This window comes from Notolepis coatsorum (assembly GCF_963971535.1).
Source record: "Notolepis coatsorum genome assembly, chromosome: 6".
NCBI lineage: Eukaryota > Metazoa > Chordata > Actinopteri > Aulopiformes > Paralepididae > Notolepis > Notolepis coatsorum.
This window is the reverse complement of record NC_140170.1, coordinates 16,524,716-16,539,592: the sequence shown is the minus strand read 5'-3', so window position 1 is coordinate 16,539,592 and position 14,877 is coordinate 16,524,716. Positions and strand designations below refer to the sequence as shown.

Here is a 14,877-nt window from a genome sequence, read left to right as displayed (position 1 = left end):
GGTAAAGTGCAATGGTTATATATATAATTTAATTTAATTAAATGTCTAACCTTTATTTGAACACGAAAGGCAACTGAGGTTTCCCTCGTTTACAGTCACGTCGAGTGTAAATACAGAAAGGCATATATAACCATAATATATATATATACGGTAAGAATAAATATATATATACGGTAAATATAGCATTGTTGTACATGCTATATAGTTATATGGGCTACATGCGGGTGGTATAAGTAGGTATATAGAAGGATTATATGCAGGTATATTCAGACAGATATGGATAAATATAAATATATAAAATGGAACATCATTTTAGAAGCCGTTCGTCAATATGACCTCCATCGAAGCGCTTCTCAGAACTATTAAGCATCTCTTGGCGTTTCCAGTGTGAAGCTGCTGTGAGCACATACACCTGAGTCCCCTCGTGCCTCCCGCTCCGTCCAATCAGAGCTCAGGCTCCGTCCAATCAGAGCTCAGGCTCCGTCCAATCCAGAGAGCAGGCGTCTGAGGACGTAGCGTGACGAATGAAATGCAAGCTCTCCCTCGTCCAAAAGAGCTCCTCTGAGTGAGATGTATTTTGATCCAGGAACACAAATCAATCAGAAAACCAAACCAGACGCTGATTGCTATATTTATATTTATATATTTCTTTTTACGTGTTGCATTTATCATATGAGATGATGTATGTCTGTCCATCTCTCTCTCTCTCTCTCTCTCTCTCTCTCTCTCTCTCTCTCTCTCTCTCTCTCTCTCTCTCTCTCTCTCTCTATCTCTCTCTCTCTCTCTCTCTTATCTCTCTCTCTCTATATATATATATATATTGTGAAGTCGATAAATGAGACGAGCAGACGGAGTATCGAGTCTCTGAACTTTACTTCCAAACAAATCCAAACGAACCAAGTACAGCCACACCCTTAAGGCAACTCCTCCTTACCACCCAATCAGTGTCCATTCTGAGGTGAGACACCTCCATCTAGTGTCCACCACACAGCCCCCCCCCCCCCCCCCCCCCCGAACATTCAGAAAATAAACGGAACTGAACACAATAAACCCGTACCAACCCCCCAAAACAGTGCACCCAGTGTCTTCAGTCTCTTTTAGGAGGTCTGACCACGCGGCCATAACGACTGTATTTAACAGTCACAGGGAACGTGGAAGGGGAAAGGGTAAGGGTAGGGGCAGGGGGCCGTCCCCGCCGCCGCCGAGGCTTCGTCGGTGGAAAGGTAGGGGTAACAACGGCCGGAGGGCATGGGACAGGGGAAGACTTGGGTGGCCGGCCCCGGCGCCGGGGCTGAGCCAGCTCCACCGCCCGTTTGGGACCACATGAGCAGGCTTAAGACGATCGACTGAGATCTGCTCCTTATTCCCCCCCATGTCCACCACAAAGTACTTGGGGCCCGGCTCGAGGACGCGGAAGGGGCCCGTCATAGGGAGCCTGCAGTGGAGAACGGTGGGCATCATGACGGACGAACACATACCTCGCAGTCATCAGGTCCTTAGGAATGTAGGACTGGGGAAGGCAGTGATGTGTGGGAACTGGGGCAAACACCCTCGCTGCGTCCTGGAAGGCAGATCGGTGAGCTGCAGTGGACCAAGGGGCAGAGGAACCAGGAAGGAACTCCCCTGGGACCCTCAGCGGTTGACCAAAGACCAATTCGGCTGAAGAGGCCTGCAGGTCTTCCTTAGGGGCAGTACGCAGGCCCAACATGACCCACGGAAGACGGTCGACCCAGTTGCCGTCTGTGAGCGTGGCCCGGAGAGCGGCCTTCATGGATCTGTGAAAACGCTCACACATGCCGTTGGCCTTTGGGTTGTATGCTGTGGTACGATGGAGTTTCACCCCAAGTCTCTCAGCCACGGTGCTCCACAGCTCAGAAGTGAACTGGGATCCCCTGTCAGAAGTCAGGTCCAATGCGTGCCAAACCGAGTGACCCAGCCGAAGATAAACGCCCGAGCCACCTCCGCAGCCGTTGTCGATGACAGGGGAACAACCTCCGGCCACCTGGTGGTCCTGTCCACCATAGTGAGGAGGTGTGTGAAACCCTGAGACGGGGGAAGTGGGCCCACCAGTTCCACGTGGACATGGTCAAACTGCCTCTCCGGAATGAGAAACGGCTCCAGGGGGGCCTTAGTGTGACGATGTACCTTGGCACGCTGGCACGCCACACAGGAGGCCGCCCATACTTTGACGTCCTACTTTGGAGCCCACATATCCGAGGACTTGACATGGACCACACACATTGACAGTGTTGTGAAGAAGGCACGACAACGCCTCTACTTCCTCAGGCGCCTAAGGAAGTTCCAAGTCAGTCAGAAGATCCTTAGGAACTTCTACTCATGTACAATAGAGAGCATCCTGACCGGCAACATCACCTCCTGGTTTGGGAATAGCACTGCACAAGACCGTAGCAGACTACAAAGAGTGACACGTTCAGCCGAACGCACAATTGGAGGGGGGCTTCCCACCCTCCAGAACATTTACAACAAGCGGTGCAAGGGAAGGCTAAGAGAATTATTAAGGACTCGAGCCACCCGAACAACTGCCTCTTTGAACTGCTGCGGTCAGGCAAGCGATACCGGAGTCTTAAGGCGAGCACAGAAAGACTCAGAAGAAGCTTCTATCCCCAGGCCATCAGGCTGCTAAACGAACAATAAACACTATGCAACAACCATCAAATGCACACAGCACACACACCCACATGCACACACTCACTCAAACAAACAACACACTGCAGCACCCACTCTCCACACTTTAGATCACACAAACACACTTTACACTTTATATTTATTGATAAAGGATTTGCACTACAACTCGTACACCTACTGTGAATTGTACCTAAATTGCACCTCGTCCCATTCCTGCCTTGCACTATATAGTATTGTATATTAGTACACTGCACAGTATTGTATATTGTATGGTAACTACGTCTATTCTGCATCGAACATTGTACATATGTCTAAACTGAACACTGTGACCTCATTTTTTTTTACTTCTAATTTTACTATGTTATTTTATTTCATACTTATCTTGCACAGTCTCTGGAGCGTAACAGTAAGAAGCATTTTGTATAAAAGTATTCTGTACTTCTGTATGACAACTATTAAAGAAACTTGAAACTTGAAACTTCCTAAGGCCCTGCCAGACGAACTTGGCCTCTACCAGCTTGACCGGCGCCCTTACCCCAGTAATGTGGTGAAAGGGCATGAATGGTGTCAAATACCCGGTGGCGCCAGTCAGTTGGAACCATGGGGCGGGGCTGGCCAGTGGAGACGTCACAGAGGAGCGTGGCGCCGCTGTCGTGAAACACCATATCCTCAAGTCGAAGTCCTGTCACCTGAATCCTACTGTCCCCTAATCCGTTGAGGGACAATAGGCGCTCCGCGCGCTCTGCATCTGACAGCTGGAACAACCGCAACAGCTGTTCTTTGAGCGCGTTGTATTTGCCGGCTGCTGGTGCTTCTCTCAGGAATCCCATCACCCGGCGTGTAGTGGAGGAATCCAATGCTGCGACAACATGATAATTTTTAGTGTCATCCGCCGTTATTCCGCTGAGGTGAAATTGTGCCTCGATGTGTTGAAACTCTGGCAACTTGACTGTAGCTGCATACACTGCGGGAACCACAGCCGGTGGAGCCTCGTTATTGCTCATATTTCACAATTCAGGGTCACCACTGTGGAAGTGAATCAATGAGACGAGCAGACGGAGTATCGAGTCTCTGAACTTTACTTCCAAACAAATCCAACAGAACCAAGGTACAGCCACACCATTAAGTCAACTCCCTCCTGTCACTCAATCAGTGTCCATTCTGAAGTGAGACACCTCCCTCTAGTGTCCACCACAATATATAAATATATATATTTCTCTCTCTCTCTATATATATATATATAATATATAAATATATATTCCTCTCTCTCTCCCTATCCCCCCCCTCTCTCTCCCTTTCCCTCCCCCCCTCTCCCTCTCTCTCTCCCTCCCTCTTTCTCTCTCCCCCCATCTCTCTCCCTCTCTCCCCCCCCCTCCCTCCCTCCCTCTCTCCCTCCCCCCTCTCCCCCCCTCCCCCCCAGCTCCCTTCCGCCCGGCGGACACAGAGAACATGGTGCGTTTCGACGGCATGGGCGACAGCCTGGGCCGCTACAACATCTTCCACTACCACCAGGAGGGCGGCCGCTACGTCTACCGCAAGGTGGGCCACTGGGCCCAGACCCTCACGTTGAACACCAGCCAGATCCCCTCCTGGGGGGCCGGCCGAGGCTCCTCCGCGGGGCCCCCCACCTCGCAGTGCAGCGACCCCTGCAGGAAGAACGAGGTGAAGATTTTTTATTTGATTTTATTACGGATCCCCATTAGCTGGTACCATAGCAACAGGTCCACACAAAAGAAATACATACAAAAACAATTATTATTGCAAAAACTAAATGATTAAAAGTCAGTACTCACCACACAATGCATAATGCAACTAACAATTAAGATGGCTAAAATTACATGCAAGCACAGAAACAGAAAAAAATAATTGTGTTAAAAACAATTTAAGATAATTTTTTAAAGTGAATCTACTGTAAAGGCAGCAGAGGTTTTTTAGGCAGGTTATTCCAAAGAGTTAATGCTCTAAAAATAAAAGATCTCCTTTAAAGCGTTGGTTTTAGGACCTGGCAATCCAAGCTGCTGCATTGCTGGAACAGTATTACTAAAAACAATCTGTTTATGTATAAAAAAGACGACTTTGAACTGTTGAACAGTAATCCAGAACTATTTTATTGCACTGTAAAATATATATATTTTTTAATCTATTCTATTCCACAATTTTATTGCACTGCACTATTGCTCTATTTTACTCTGTCTATTTGATCTTACTCTTTTTATTATTGTCTATTTAAAACTGAATCAAACCATAAACAAGGTGGCCTGTTGGGATGTTAGATCCTAATGTGAGAAACTGTGATTTTATATGTCTGCACTTTATGTGCTCATTTTATGTCTTTTATTCTCTTGTGAAGCACTTTGAGCTGCAGTTTTCTGTATGAAAGGTGCTATAAAAATAAAGTTTATTATTATTATTATTATTATTATTATTATTATTATTATTATTATTATTATTATTATTATTATTATTATTATTATTATTATTAGGGCTGTCAGTTTATCACGTTAATTAGATGAATAAATTACACAGCAAATTATCGCGTTATGAAAATTTACTCAAAATGTATAGAAAAATAAATAAATAATTTATTTTATTATTTTTAAATCTCATTCATTCCATAAGAACCTAGAATACACATTTACAGAATTTTTTTAAATGGTCCATTTGCATGTTCTTGGTATCTGATTCTAGGGACATCTATGGATCTCAGGGAATGTATTCCCAGTGTCAAAAATACTGTGTCTGTTACTAGGCTTGAGTAAATTGTAATGAACCAAATGAGAATATCAATAATTTTTTTTTATCTATGACTGTGTGAATAACACCATGCTAAAATTTACCAGACCTGAAAAATCTAAGCAAATGAATAAATGGAAGATGATTAAACAGAAGGTTTTGTAGATACAGTACTGAATTCTGCCATCCGGATCACATGCCATTTGAAATATGATTATAGAATATAGAATATCAGGCCTAAAAAATGTGATGAAAATGCAAATGAATTAGATGAATCAATCACAAATCCTGTAATTAATTAGATACATTTTATTACCCCTTTCACTGCCACACGGCAGAAGGTTAGCCCTTTACTATCACACATCCGCGGAGCTAATGATGCTAATGATGGAGCATCGCCGTCGATTGTGTGATAGTAAAGGGCTAACCTTCTGTATTGTCACAGTGAAAGGGTTAACCGGCTGTCGTGTGGCAGTGAAAGGGTTAATCGCCTGACAGCACTAATAATAATAACAATAAAAAAAAATTAAAAAATAAAAAATATTAAAAAAAAATATATATATATAAAATATAAAAAAAAAATAATAATAATAATAATAATTATTATTATTACTATGTATAAAAGGTGAAGAGCATGCAGCCGGGCGACGTGTGCTGCTGGATCTGCATCCCCTGCCAGGCCTTCCAGTACCTGCTGGACGAGTTCACCTGCGCTGACTGCAGCTCCGGCACCTGGCCCCTGGCCAACCTGACGGCCTGCTACGCCCTGCCGGAGGAGTACATCCGCTGGGAGGACGCCTGGGCCCTGGGGCCCGTCACCATCTCCTGCCTGGGCATGCTGTGCACCCTCGGGGTCATCGGCGTCTTCCTCAGGTCTGATCCATCGATCGGTTGATTGATTTTTATTGTGGATTATGTTGTGGAGACATCATCCAAGGGATTAATAAAAACATGATCAAATCCTTTCTCTCTCTCTCTCGCTCTCTCTCTCTCTCTCTCTCTCTCTCTCTCTCTCTCTCTCTCTCTCTCTCTCTCTCTCTCTCTCTCTCTCTCAGTCCTCTCTCTCTCTCAGTCCTCTCTCTCTCTCAGTCCTCTCTCTCTCTCTGCAGTCCTCTCTCTCTCAGTCCTCTCTCTCTCTCAGTCCTCTCTCTCTCTCTCAGTCATCTCTCTCTCTCAGTCTTATCTCTCTCTCTCAGTCCTCTCTCTCTCTCTCTCAGTCCTCTCTCTCTCTCTCAGTCCTCTCTCTCTCTCTCAGTCCTCTCTCTCTCTCAGTCCTCTCTCTCTCTGCAGTCCTCTCTCTCTCAGTCCTCTCTCTCTCTCAGTCCTCTCTCTCTCTCTCTCAGTCATCTCTCTCTCTCAGTCTTATCTCTCTCTCTCAGTCCTCTCTCTCTCTCAGTCCTCTCTCTCTCAGTCCTCTCTCTCTCTCAGTCCTCTCTCTCTCTCAGTCATCTCTCTCTCTCAGTCTTATCTCTCTCTCTCAGTCCTCTCTCTCTCTCTCTCAGTCCTCTCTCTCTCTCTCTCAGTCCTCTCTCTCTCAGTCCTCTCTCTCTCTCTCTCAGTCCTCTCTCTCTCTCAGTCCTCTTTCTCTCAGTCCTCTCTCTCTCTCTCTCTCAGTAATCTCTCTCTCTCAGTCCTCTCTCTCTCTCTCAGTCCTCTGTCTCTCTCTCAGTCCTCTCTCTCTCTCAGTCCTCTCTCTCTCTCAGTCCTCTCTCTCTCTATCAGTCCTCTCTCTCTCTCAGTCCTCTGTCTCTCTCTCAGTCCTCTCTCTCTCTCAGTCCTCTCTCTCTCTCAGTCCTCTCTCTCTCTCAGTCCTCTCTCTCCGTCCTCTCTCTCTCTCAGTCCTCTCTCTCTCAGTCCTCTCTCTCTCTCAGTCCTCTCTCTCTCTCAGTCCTCTCTCTCTCTCAGTCCTCTCTCTCTCTCAGTCCTCTCTCTCTCTCAGTCCTCTCTCTCTCAGTCCTCTTTCTCTCTCAGTCCTCTCTCTCTCTCTCAGTCCTCTCTCTCTCTCAGTCCTCTCTCTCTCTCTCAGTCCTCTCTCTCTCTCTCAGTCCTCTCTCTCTCTCAGTCCTATCTCTCTCTCTCAGTCCTCTCTCTCTCTCAGTCCTCTCTCTCTCTCAGTCCTCTCTCTCTCTCTCAGTCCTCTCTCTCTCTCTCAGTCCTCTCTCTCTCTCAGTCCTCTCTCTCTCTCTCTCAGTCCTCTCTCTCTCAGTCCTCTCTCTCTCAGTCCTCTGTCTCTCTCTCAGTCCTCTCTCTCTCTCAGTCCTCTCTCTCTCAGTCCTCTCTCTCTCTCAGTCCTCTCTCTCTCTCTCAGTCCTCTCTCTCTCTCAGTCCTCTCTCTCTCTCAGTCCTCTCTCTCTCTCAGTCCTCTCTCACTCTCTCAGTCCTCTCTCTCTCTCAGTCCTCTCTCTCTCTCAGTCCTCTCTCTCTCTCTCAGTCCTCTCTCTCTCAGTCCTCTCTCTCTCTCTCAGTCCTCTCTCTCTCTCTCAGTCCTCTCTCTCTCTCAGTCCTCTCTCTCTCTCAGTCCTCTCTCTCTCTCAGTCCTCTCTCTCAGTCCTCTCTCTCTCTCAGTCCTCTCTCTCTATCAGTCCTCTCTCTCTCTCAGTCCTCTCTCTCTCTCTCAGTCCTCTCTCTCTCTCAGTCCTCTCTCTCTCTCAGTCCTCTCTCTCTCTCTCTCTCTCTCTCTCTCTCTCTCTCAGTCCTCTCAATTCAATTTTCAATTCAAATAGGCTTTATTGGCATGAAATATCAACATACTTATTGCCAAAGCAAGTCCAACATACAAACAATAACATATATATTATTAAGCAATAAAACATACCATAATATTAGCAATAAGTAAAACAATCAACAGAAACATATTAAATTACAAAATAATCATCATAAACCTCTCTCTCTCTCTCAGTCCTCTCTCTCTCTCTCTCAGTCCTCTCTCTCTCAGTCCTCTCTCTCTCTCAGTCCTCTCTCTCTCTCTCTCTCTCTTGATTGATTGATTTGATTGTGGATTATTAGAGACATCATCCAAGGGATAAAAAAACATGATAAAATGCAAGCACTTATTTCCATCATGGTCCCTGGTATTATTAAAAAACAGGACATACATCAACATAAAACAACATCATAAAAGATTAAGATACAATATGCATTAAAAAAAATTACAATTTCTTTTACCATTTTCAGGAAAACAGTAAAAACATTGACCGTGACAGAAAGTGTATAAAGGTGCAGATTAGAGGCCAGAGACCCAGATGGACCTACTGTATACGGGGCCTCAACTCACTAAATCATCGGATAAAAAAAAAAAACACAAAAACAAAAGTAAAGTGAAATAAGTTCATAAAACAATTTTCCTAATATTAAGATAATAATAATAACAATAATAATCAAAGTAATAATAATAATAACAACAAAAACAACAACATTAGCCAGTAGTATACAATATACAGTTGAAGATAAAAGAATAATAAAGATAATAAAGAATAATAAATAAATATGCCACCCTCTCTGTCCTACGCCGATGACACAGTTAACCCGGGGGCCTGTTTGATGCTGCTGGGCAGGCTGTCCCACAGACCCGCAGCTGAGTGAAGGAGGGTCTGCTGGCCGTAACGTAATGAGTTTGAATCTAACCGGAACTATAATGTTTGTGTCTCTCCACCTCCGGCTCCACGGCTGTGACTCCAGGCACAACGAGACGCCCGTGGTGAAGGCCAGCGGCCGGGAGCTCTCCTACATCCTCCTGCTGGGCGTGCTGCTGTGCTATGGCATGACCTTCGTCTACATCGCCAAGCCGTCCACGGCCGTGTGTGCCCTGCGCCGCCTGGGCCTGGGCACCTCGTTCGCCGTGTGCTACTCCGCGCTGCTCACCAAGACCAACCGCATCGCGCGCATCTTCAGCGGCGTGCGGGACGGCGCCCGGCGGCCGCGCTTCATCAGCCCCGCGTCCCAGGTGGCCATCTGCGCGGCGCTCATCTCCTGCCAGCTGGTGGTGGTGGTGGCGTGGCTGCTGGCGGAGCCGCCGGGCGTGCGCAGGGAGGTGAGAGGGAGAGAGAAGAAGAAAGTGTCGTTTTTAAAGGAACACGACAACATTTTGGGTGAAATGAGCTCACCGTCTTCTCCAGAGAGAGACAAGAAGATAGAGACCAGTCTCCTCTCTGTGCGTTGAGTAGAAAGCTATCTGGCTGCACGTTAGCCTAGCTTAGCACAATGAATGGAAGCGGACATGACCGGGTAGCCTAGCCATTAATAATAATAATAATAATAAACTTTATTTGTATAGCACCTTTCATACAGAAACTGCAGCTCAAAGTGCTTCACAACAGAAAATATTCACATTAGGATCTAACATCCCAACAGGCCTATAGCCTAGCCAGGTAGCCTAGCCATTGTCCAAACTAACACCTCTCCCCGAAGGCTACCCGGTCACGTCCGCTTCCATTCGTTGTGCTAAGCTAGGCTAACGTGCAGCCAGATATCTTTCTACTGAACGCACAGAGAGGAGACTGGTATCTATCTTCTGGTCTCTCTCTGGAGAAGACGGTGAGCTGATCTCCCAAAATGTTGGAGTTTTCCTTTAAAGGATAAAATTATTCAGGAGTACAGTTTTGAGTAAAACATCAAACATTTATTATTATTATTATTATTATTATTATTATTTTTTTTATTTTTTTTTATTATTATTATTATTATTATTATTATTATTATTATTATTATTATTATTATTATTATTATTATTATTATTATTATTATTATTATTATTATTATTATTAGTAGTAGTAGGGATGTCCGATATTATCGGCCTACCGATATTATTGGCCGATATCGGCATTAAAATGTGATATCGGAAAATATCAGTATCGGTTTAAAAAAAATTATTTAAAAATTTTTTTTTTTTACATTTCTATAACCTTTATTTACCCAGGCAAACAAGTAAGAACAAATTCTGATTTTATTTATTGTCAAAAGTATGCATAATGTTGTGTTAATTCCACAACAAGAGATATGTAATGTTAATTACCTGAAATTATTCCATTTTTTTGGGGGGGGGAAACCCTGCATATATCGGTATCGGTTGATATCGGTATCGGAAATTAAGAGTTGGACAATATCGGTATATCGGTATCGGTAAAAAAGCCAATATTGAGCATCCCTAATTATTAGTGATTTTTTTCTTTTTTCTTTTCTTACATAAGTCCACACAGGTGTGTTTTTTTGATTCGTCTTGTAAACAAGGCCGCACAGTAACCCTGGCTCCTCCCCCGTCCAGGTGAGCCCCGAGCGCAGGGACGTGGTCACGCTCAAGTGCAGCAGCAGGGACTCCAGCATGCTGCTGTCGCTCACCTACAACTGCGTCCTCATCGCCCTCTGCACCGTCTATGCCTTCAAGACGCGCAAGTGCCCCGAGAACTTCAACGAGGCCAAGTTCATCGGGTTCACCATGTACACCACCTGCATCATCTGGCTGGCCTTCCAGCCCATCTTCTACGTGACCGCCAGCGACTACAGGGTGAGTGTCGGGGGGGATCATTACTGTATCTGTATTACGTACCCACGATGTTAGTTACATTTATTCAAAGTCATGTTTGTTTATTAAATCTTTTATTATTATTATTTATTTTTTGTATTTTTGTAATCCGTCAGAGATGTAAGCCTTGAGCCTCTCTACACAGAACACTTCGTGCCTGTTTGTGTTGCTTTACATTTAATTTTTTATTTTATTCGTATTTCAATGTCTTTTTGTCGTTTGTGTAAAAAGGGAAAATACCAATAAAAATATCTTAAAGGGGAACTATTTTACTATTTCTTTCACTATTTGGGCACTTTTACACAATTCCTGTGAGTCTATGGAACACCTCTGTAATATATATATTTTTTTTATTCATTGTTTTGTATTTCTAATCAAGTCCTCAAAAACAGCATTTTTCTACCTCAAGATCTCGAGCTGTTTTGAGCCTGGGCTCCTAAACCACTGCGCAGCGTCGTCGCCGCCTGAACATTATCATGCAGCGGTGTCTCTCTAACATCACAGATCCGCACATTTTCAAATGACTCAGTTCAGTGAGGGTGAATATTGTGAGAGGAGAATTGGAAGAATGCGCCAATATGAGAATTAGAGACATAGATCATATTAATATAAGTTCACATAGCTAGGAAACAATGCTAAACACTCAAAAAGGCCATTTATAAGATAGTTCCCCTTTAAAAAAATATATATATATATATCAATGGCCTGAGGGCGTTTTGAACCCGGGTCGGTGAGGCCGACCCGGGTGCGTCTAGTTTTTTACCAACAAACTTGCATTTTTACGCGATCTGATTGGCCACTGACGCTTCTGGTCATGTGACATCTTCGCCAATCGTGTGACGGCAAGTTCTTTCGCCGGTTAAGTTTAGGCCACTCTTTCGAAGTTGGTTAAGGTTAGAGTTTGTCTTAGAGCAGGGCGATAGAACGCCAGCCCTGATTCCAAACTCTAACCGTAACCAACTTCGAAAGAGTCGCCTAAGCTTAACCAGTGATAGAACTAGGCGGTAGGTAGTTTGCAGACTGTTTCTAGGCGGAAATAGGCATAGAGTTGTTCACGTTGCTCACGTTGCTCACGTTGCTCACGTTGTTCACATTGCTCACGTTGTTCACGTTGCTCACGTTGTTCACGTTGTTCACGTTGCTCACGTTGCCTCACGTTGCTCACGTTGTTTACGTTGCTCACGTTGCTCACGTTGCTCACGTTGTTCACGTTGCTCACGTTGCTGAGCAGCTCTGGTGTTATAGGGAGTAGATGACAAACACACAGTGTATCAAACACAATCAAACTCCTTGTTGTTGAGATTAAATATTTAAAGTGTTTTTTTATTAATCCCCTTGTGGAAATTCTAGTGCGATAGCAGCCTGGGGGGAGGGTACAGGTAGGATAGGTAGTAAATAATAACAGAACATAGAACAACGTAATAATGATAGTAGTGAACAGTAGTGAACAGCAGTGAGAAGGTTCAGATGCAGCTCTTATAGGAGTCCGAGCTCTGCTCTGCATTGCTACTGCGGTAATCATGCACCATTAACCTGGCAGTGCTGTTAACAAGGTGTTAACGACACTGCACCCTTGCAGTAGAGGTGCGGTTTCTAAGAGCTGGATCTGGTAGTACGATGCTGACATGGTTCCTGATGACAGGAAGATAGCAAACATAGTAAACTGCTCACGTGGTTAACACTAGCACAACCGACAAGGGGTCACATGACCCCGAGGCATTTTCAATAAATGTATCCTCGTCACTCGGTCGAGCTCCAGCTCTGTCACTCAATGACTTTTCCTAAAAGTACCCGTTTTATCTGGCACGGTTTCTGAAATTTCTAAATGTAATTAGGGGCGGCTAGGTGGCGCAATGGGCAAGGCGCTCGCCACCAACGCAGGAGATGCTGGGTTTGAGCCCAGCTCTCTGCGTTGCTACCAGCTTGGCTGGTCGTTCATACTAATACAATTGGCAGTATTAGGGGGTGGGAAGCTGGTGGGTGGGGATCGGACGTTGTGGACAGCGACTCCTACAGGTCGGTTGGTGCGCCTGCGCAGTAGAATCAGGAAGCGACGGGGGTGGCGTGTCCCTCCCACGCAGACCCCCGCCGCTGAGAGATCACGCTGCTGCGGTGAAAAGATGTGACCGCTGCCTCCTCGAGTACCGGAGGGGACACGTGATGCAAGGCTTGGTCCACATTGCAGCCGGCTTGTGGGAGGCGTGGCCTAACAACGTTCGAGACAGGGGAGGGTAGAATTGGACAATACGAAATTGGGGAAGGGAGAAAAATAGAAAATGGGGAGAAAAAGTAGATAAAAAAAAGGGGGGAAATGTAATTAGAACGTTATTCCACGGAACAGATGAAAGTCACAGCACTTTGCGAGCGTCTAGCACAGGGGTGGCCAACCCGTGGCTCGCGAGCCGCATGTGGCTCTTTGCCCGTCAATGTGTGGCTCTTCCATAAAGAAAATACAATTATAATATTTTTTAATTTTATTTATTTCTTTTTTCTTTTTTTGATGTCACTCAAACCTACATTTCATTGTGGTAAACCTCATATTTTGATATTCAGAGGTAGTAATTATATAGTTTACACTGTTTATTTTTCTCATATTTCTCATATAAGCTGTCAGGTCGTCTGACCCGTTCCTGGCGGGAATTAGTGGCATTTTCTCCATGGCTGTGCCGGTGTTAAGAGTCAGACACACTCATGTTGCTGGTGTTACGCATTTTTGGTTGAAAAAGAATTAGGCGATTTTTTTTTTAACGATTAATTGTGAATATTTTCATGTTGAGCTATAGATTGTGGATGAATACGCACAGAAAGCTACACCATGCAAATGTTCATGCTTTATTTGTTTTAAACGAGACGATTTAGAAGTCAAGTCAAGTCAAGAGTTTTATTTGTCACGGCATACAAGTATACAATGAAATGCGGGGTGTCTTGCCCGCAACGATGTGCATAATACAATAGTAATAAGAATCCAATAGAACGACATTGTGCAATAAAACAAGTAATCAAAGTAGGGCATATCGGTATATGTACATGAGTTATTTACAGAGCATGATAGGACATGCTAGGTCCTGTGGTAGTGCAATACACTGTTAGCTACGGATGAGGCACTGGGTCTTTATGTACACTGCTATACAATGCTATATTATACAATCTACAGTTATACTATACTATTCTTAAAGTGACCTTTCCTTTTGTAAAGTGACCATAAGTGTGAGCGTGTGCAGCATGCGTGTGTGTGTGCTCATGTTAAAGTGGCTGTTAGTGTGTGAGCGTGTGCAGTGTGTGTGTTGTGTGTGTGCTCATGTGCATGGCCGCCTAGTTATAGTTGAAAGTGGGGGTGCAAGTTTTTTTTTTATTCTTTTTTTTTTTTACATTTTTTTTTTTTTTTTTTTTTTTTTGCAAGGGGTGGTTAGGAGGGGGTCCACGGCAGATTTTTTTACATTTAATGAACACCTGTATGTGCAATTTCCTGCAATATAGAGCCTTCAATCTTGACCAAAATAAAGCTGCTCTTTTCACTATAAAACTCAGTTTATATTGCAGTATGATAGCTATAATAATAATAACTTCACTGCGAGGGCTCTTTTAGCTAACGCTAGCTAGGCACGTATGATAGCCAATTACTATTATAATAATAATAATAATAACTTTCCCATCCTCCCAAAGCCCCTCCAGCCCCGTTCACATCCGCAGCACCAACAACAACAACAACAACTAATTGACGCTATCAATAGCCCCAGTGAGCGCGGCGGCTGAATGAATGAAAACTTTATTTAACAGATTGCAGAATGGGTACAATACAGTACGGCTCAATACACACAATTGTTAAGGGGATGCAGACCAGAGAAAGTCGTTTGTCTTGTTTACATCAGGGTCCCCTTTCGTGACTGTGCTGCACCGAGTGAATCCACAGTCACTTGCTCCTCAATGGGAAACCAACCTAGATTTACCATGAAGGACTGGTTCTGGCCGAACCGTTCGTT

At 44.6% G+C, this 14,877-nt stretch overlaps 1 protein-coding gene across 1 annotated transcript in view; it reads left to right on the top strand.

Annotated features, from left to right (window-relative positions):
* The window catches only part of grm2a (glutamate receptor, metabotropic 2a), a gene marked incomplete at both ends in the record, with an annotated part of 21,382 nt that extends 9,102 nt beyond the window's left edge, over window positions 1-12,280 (top strand). The window contains 5 exons of the mRNA XM_084315479.1: window positions 4,067-4,308; window positions 6,005-6,252; window positions 9,058-9,409; window positions 10,640-10,879; window positions 12,248-12,280. Of these exons, the coding sequence (XP_084171605.1) occupies window positions 4,067-4,308; window positions 6,005-6,252; window positions 9,058-9,409; window positions 10,640-10,879; window positions 12,248-12,280 (1,115 nt within the window). The remainder of the gene's footprint in view (window positions 1-4,066; window positions 4,309-6,004; window positions 6,253-9,057; window positions 9,410-10,639; window positions 10,880-12,247) is intronic.
* Window positions 12,281-14,877: the final 2,597 nt, after the last annotated feature.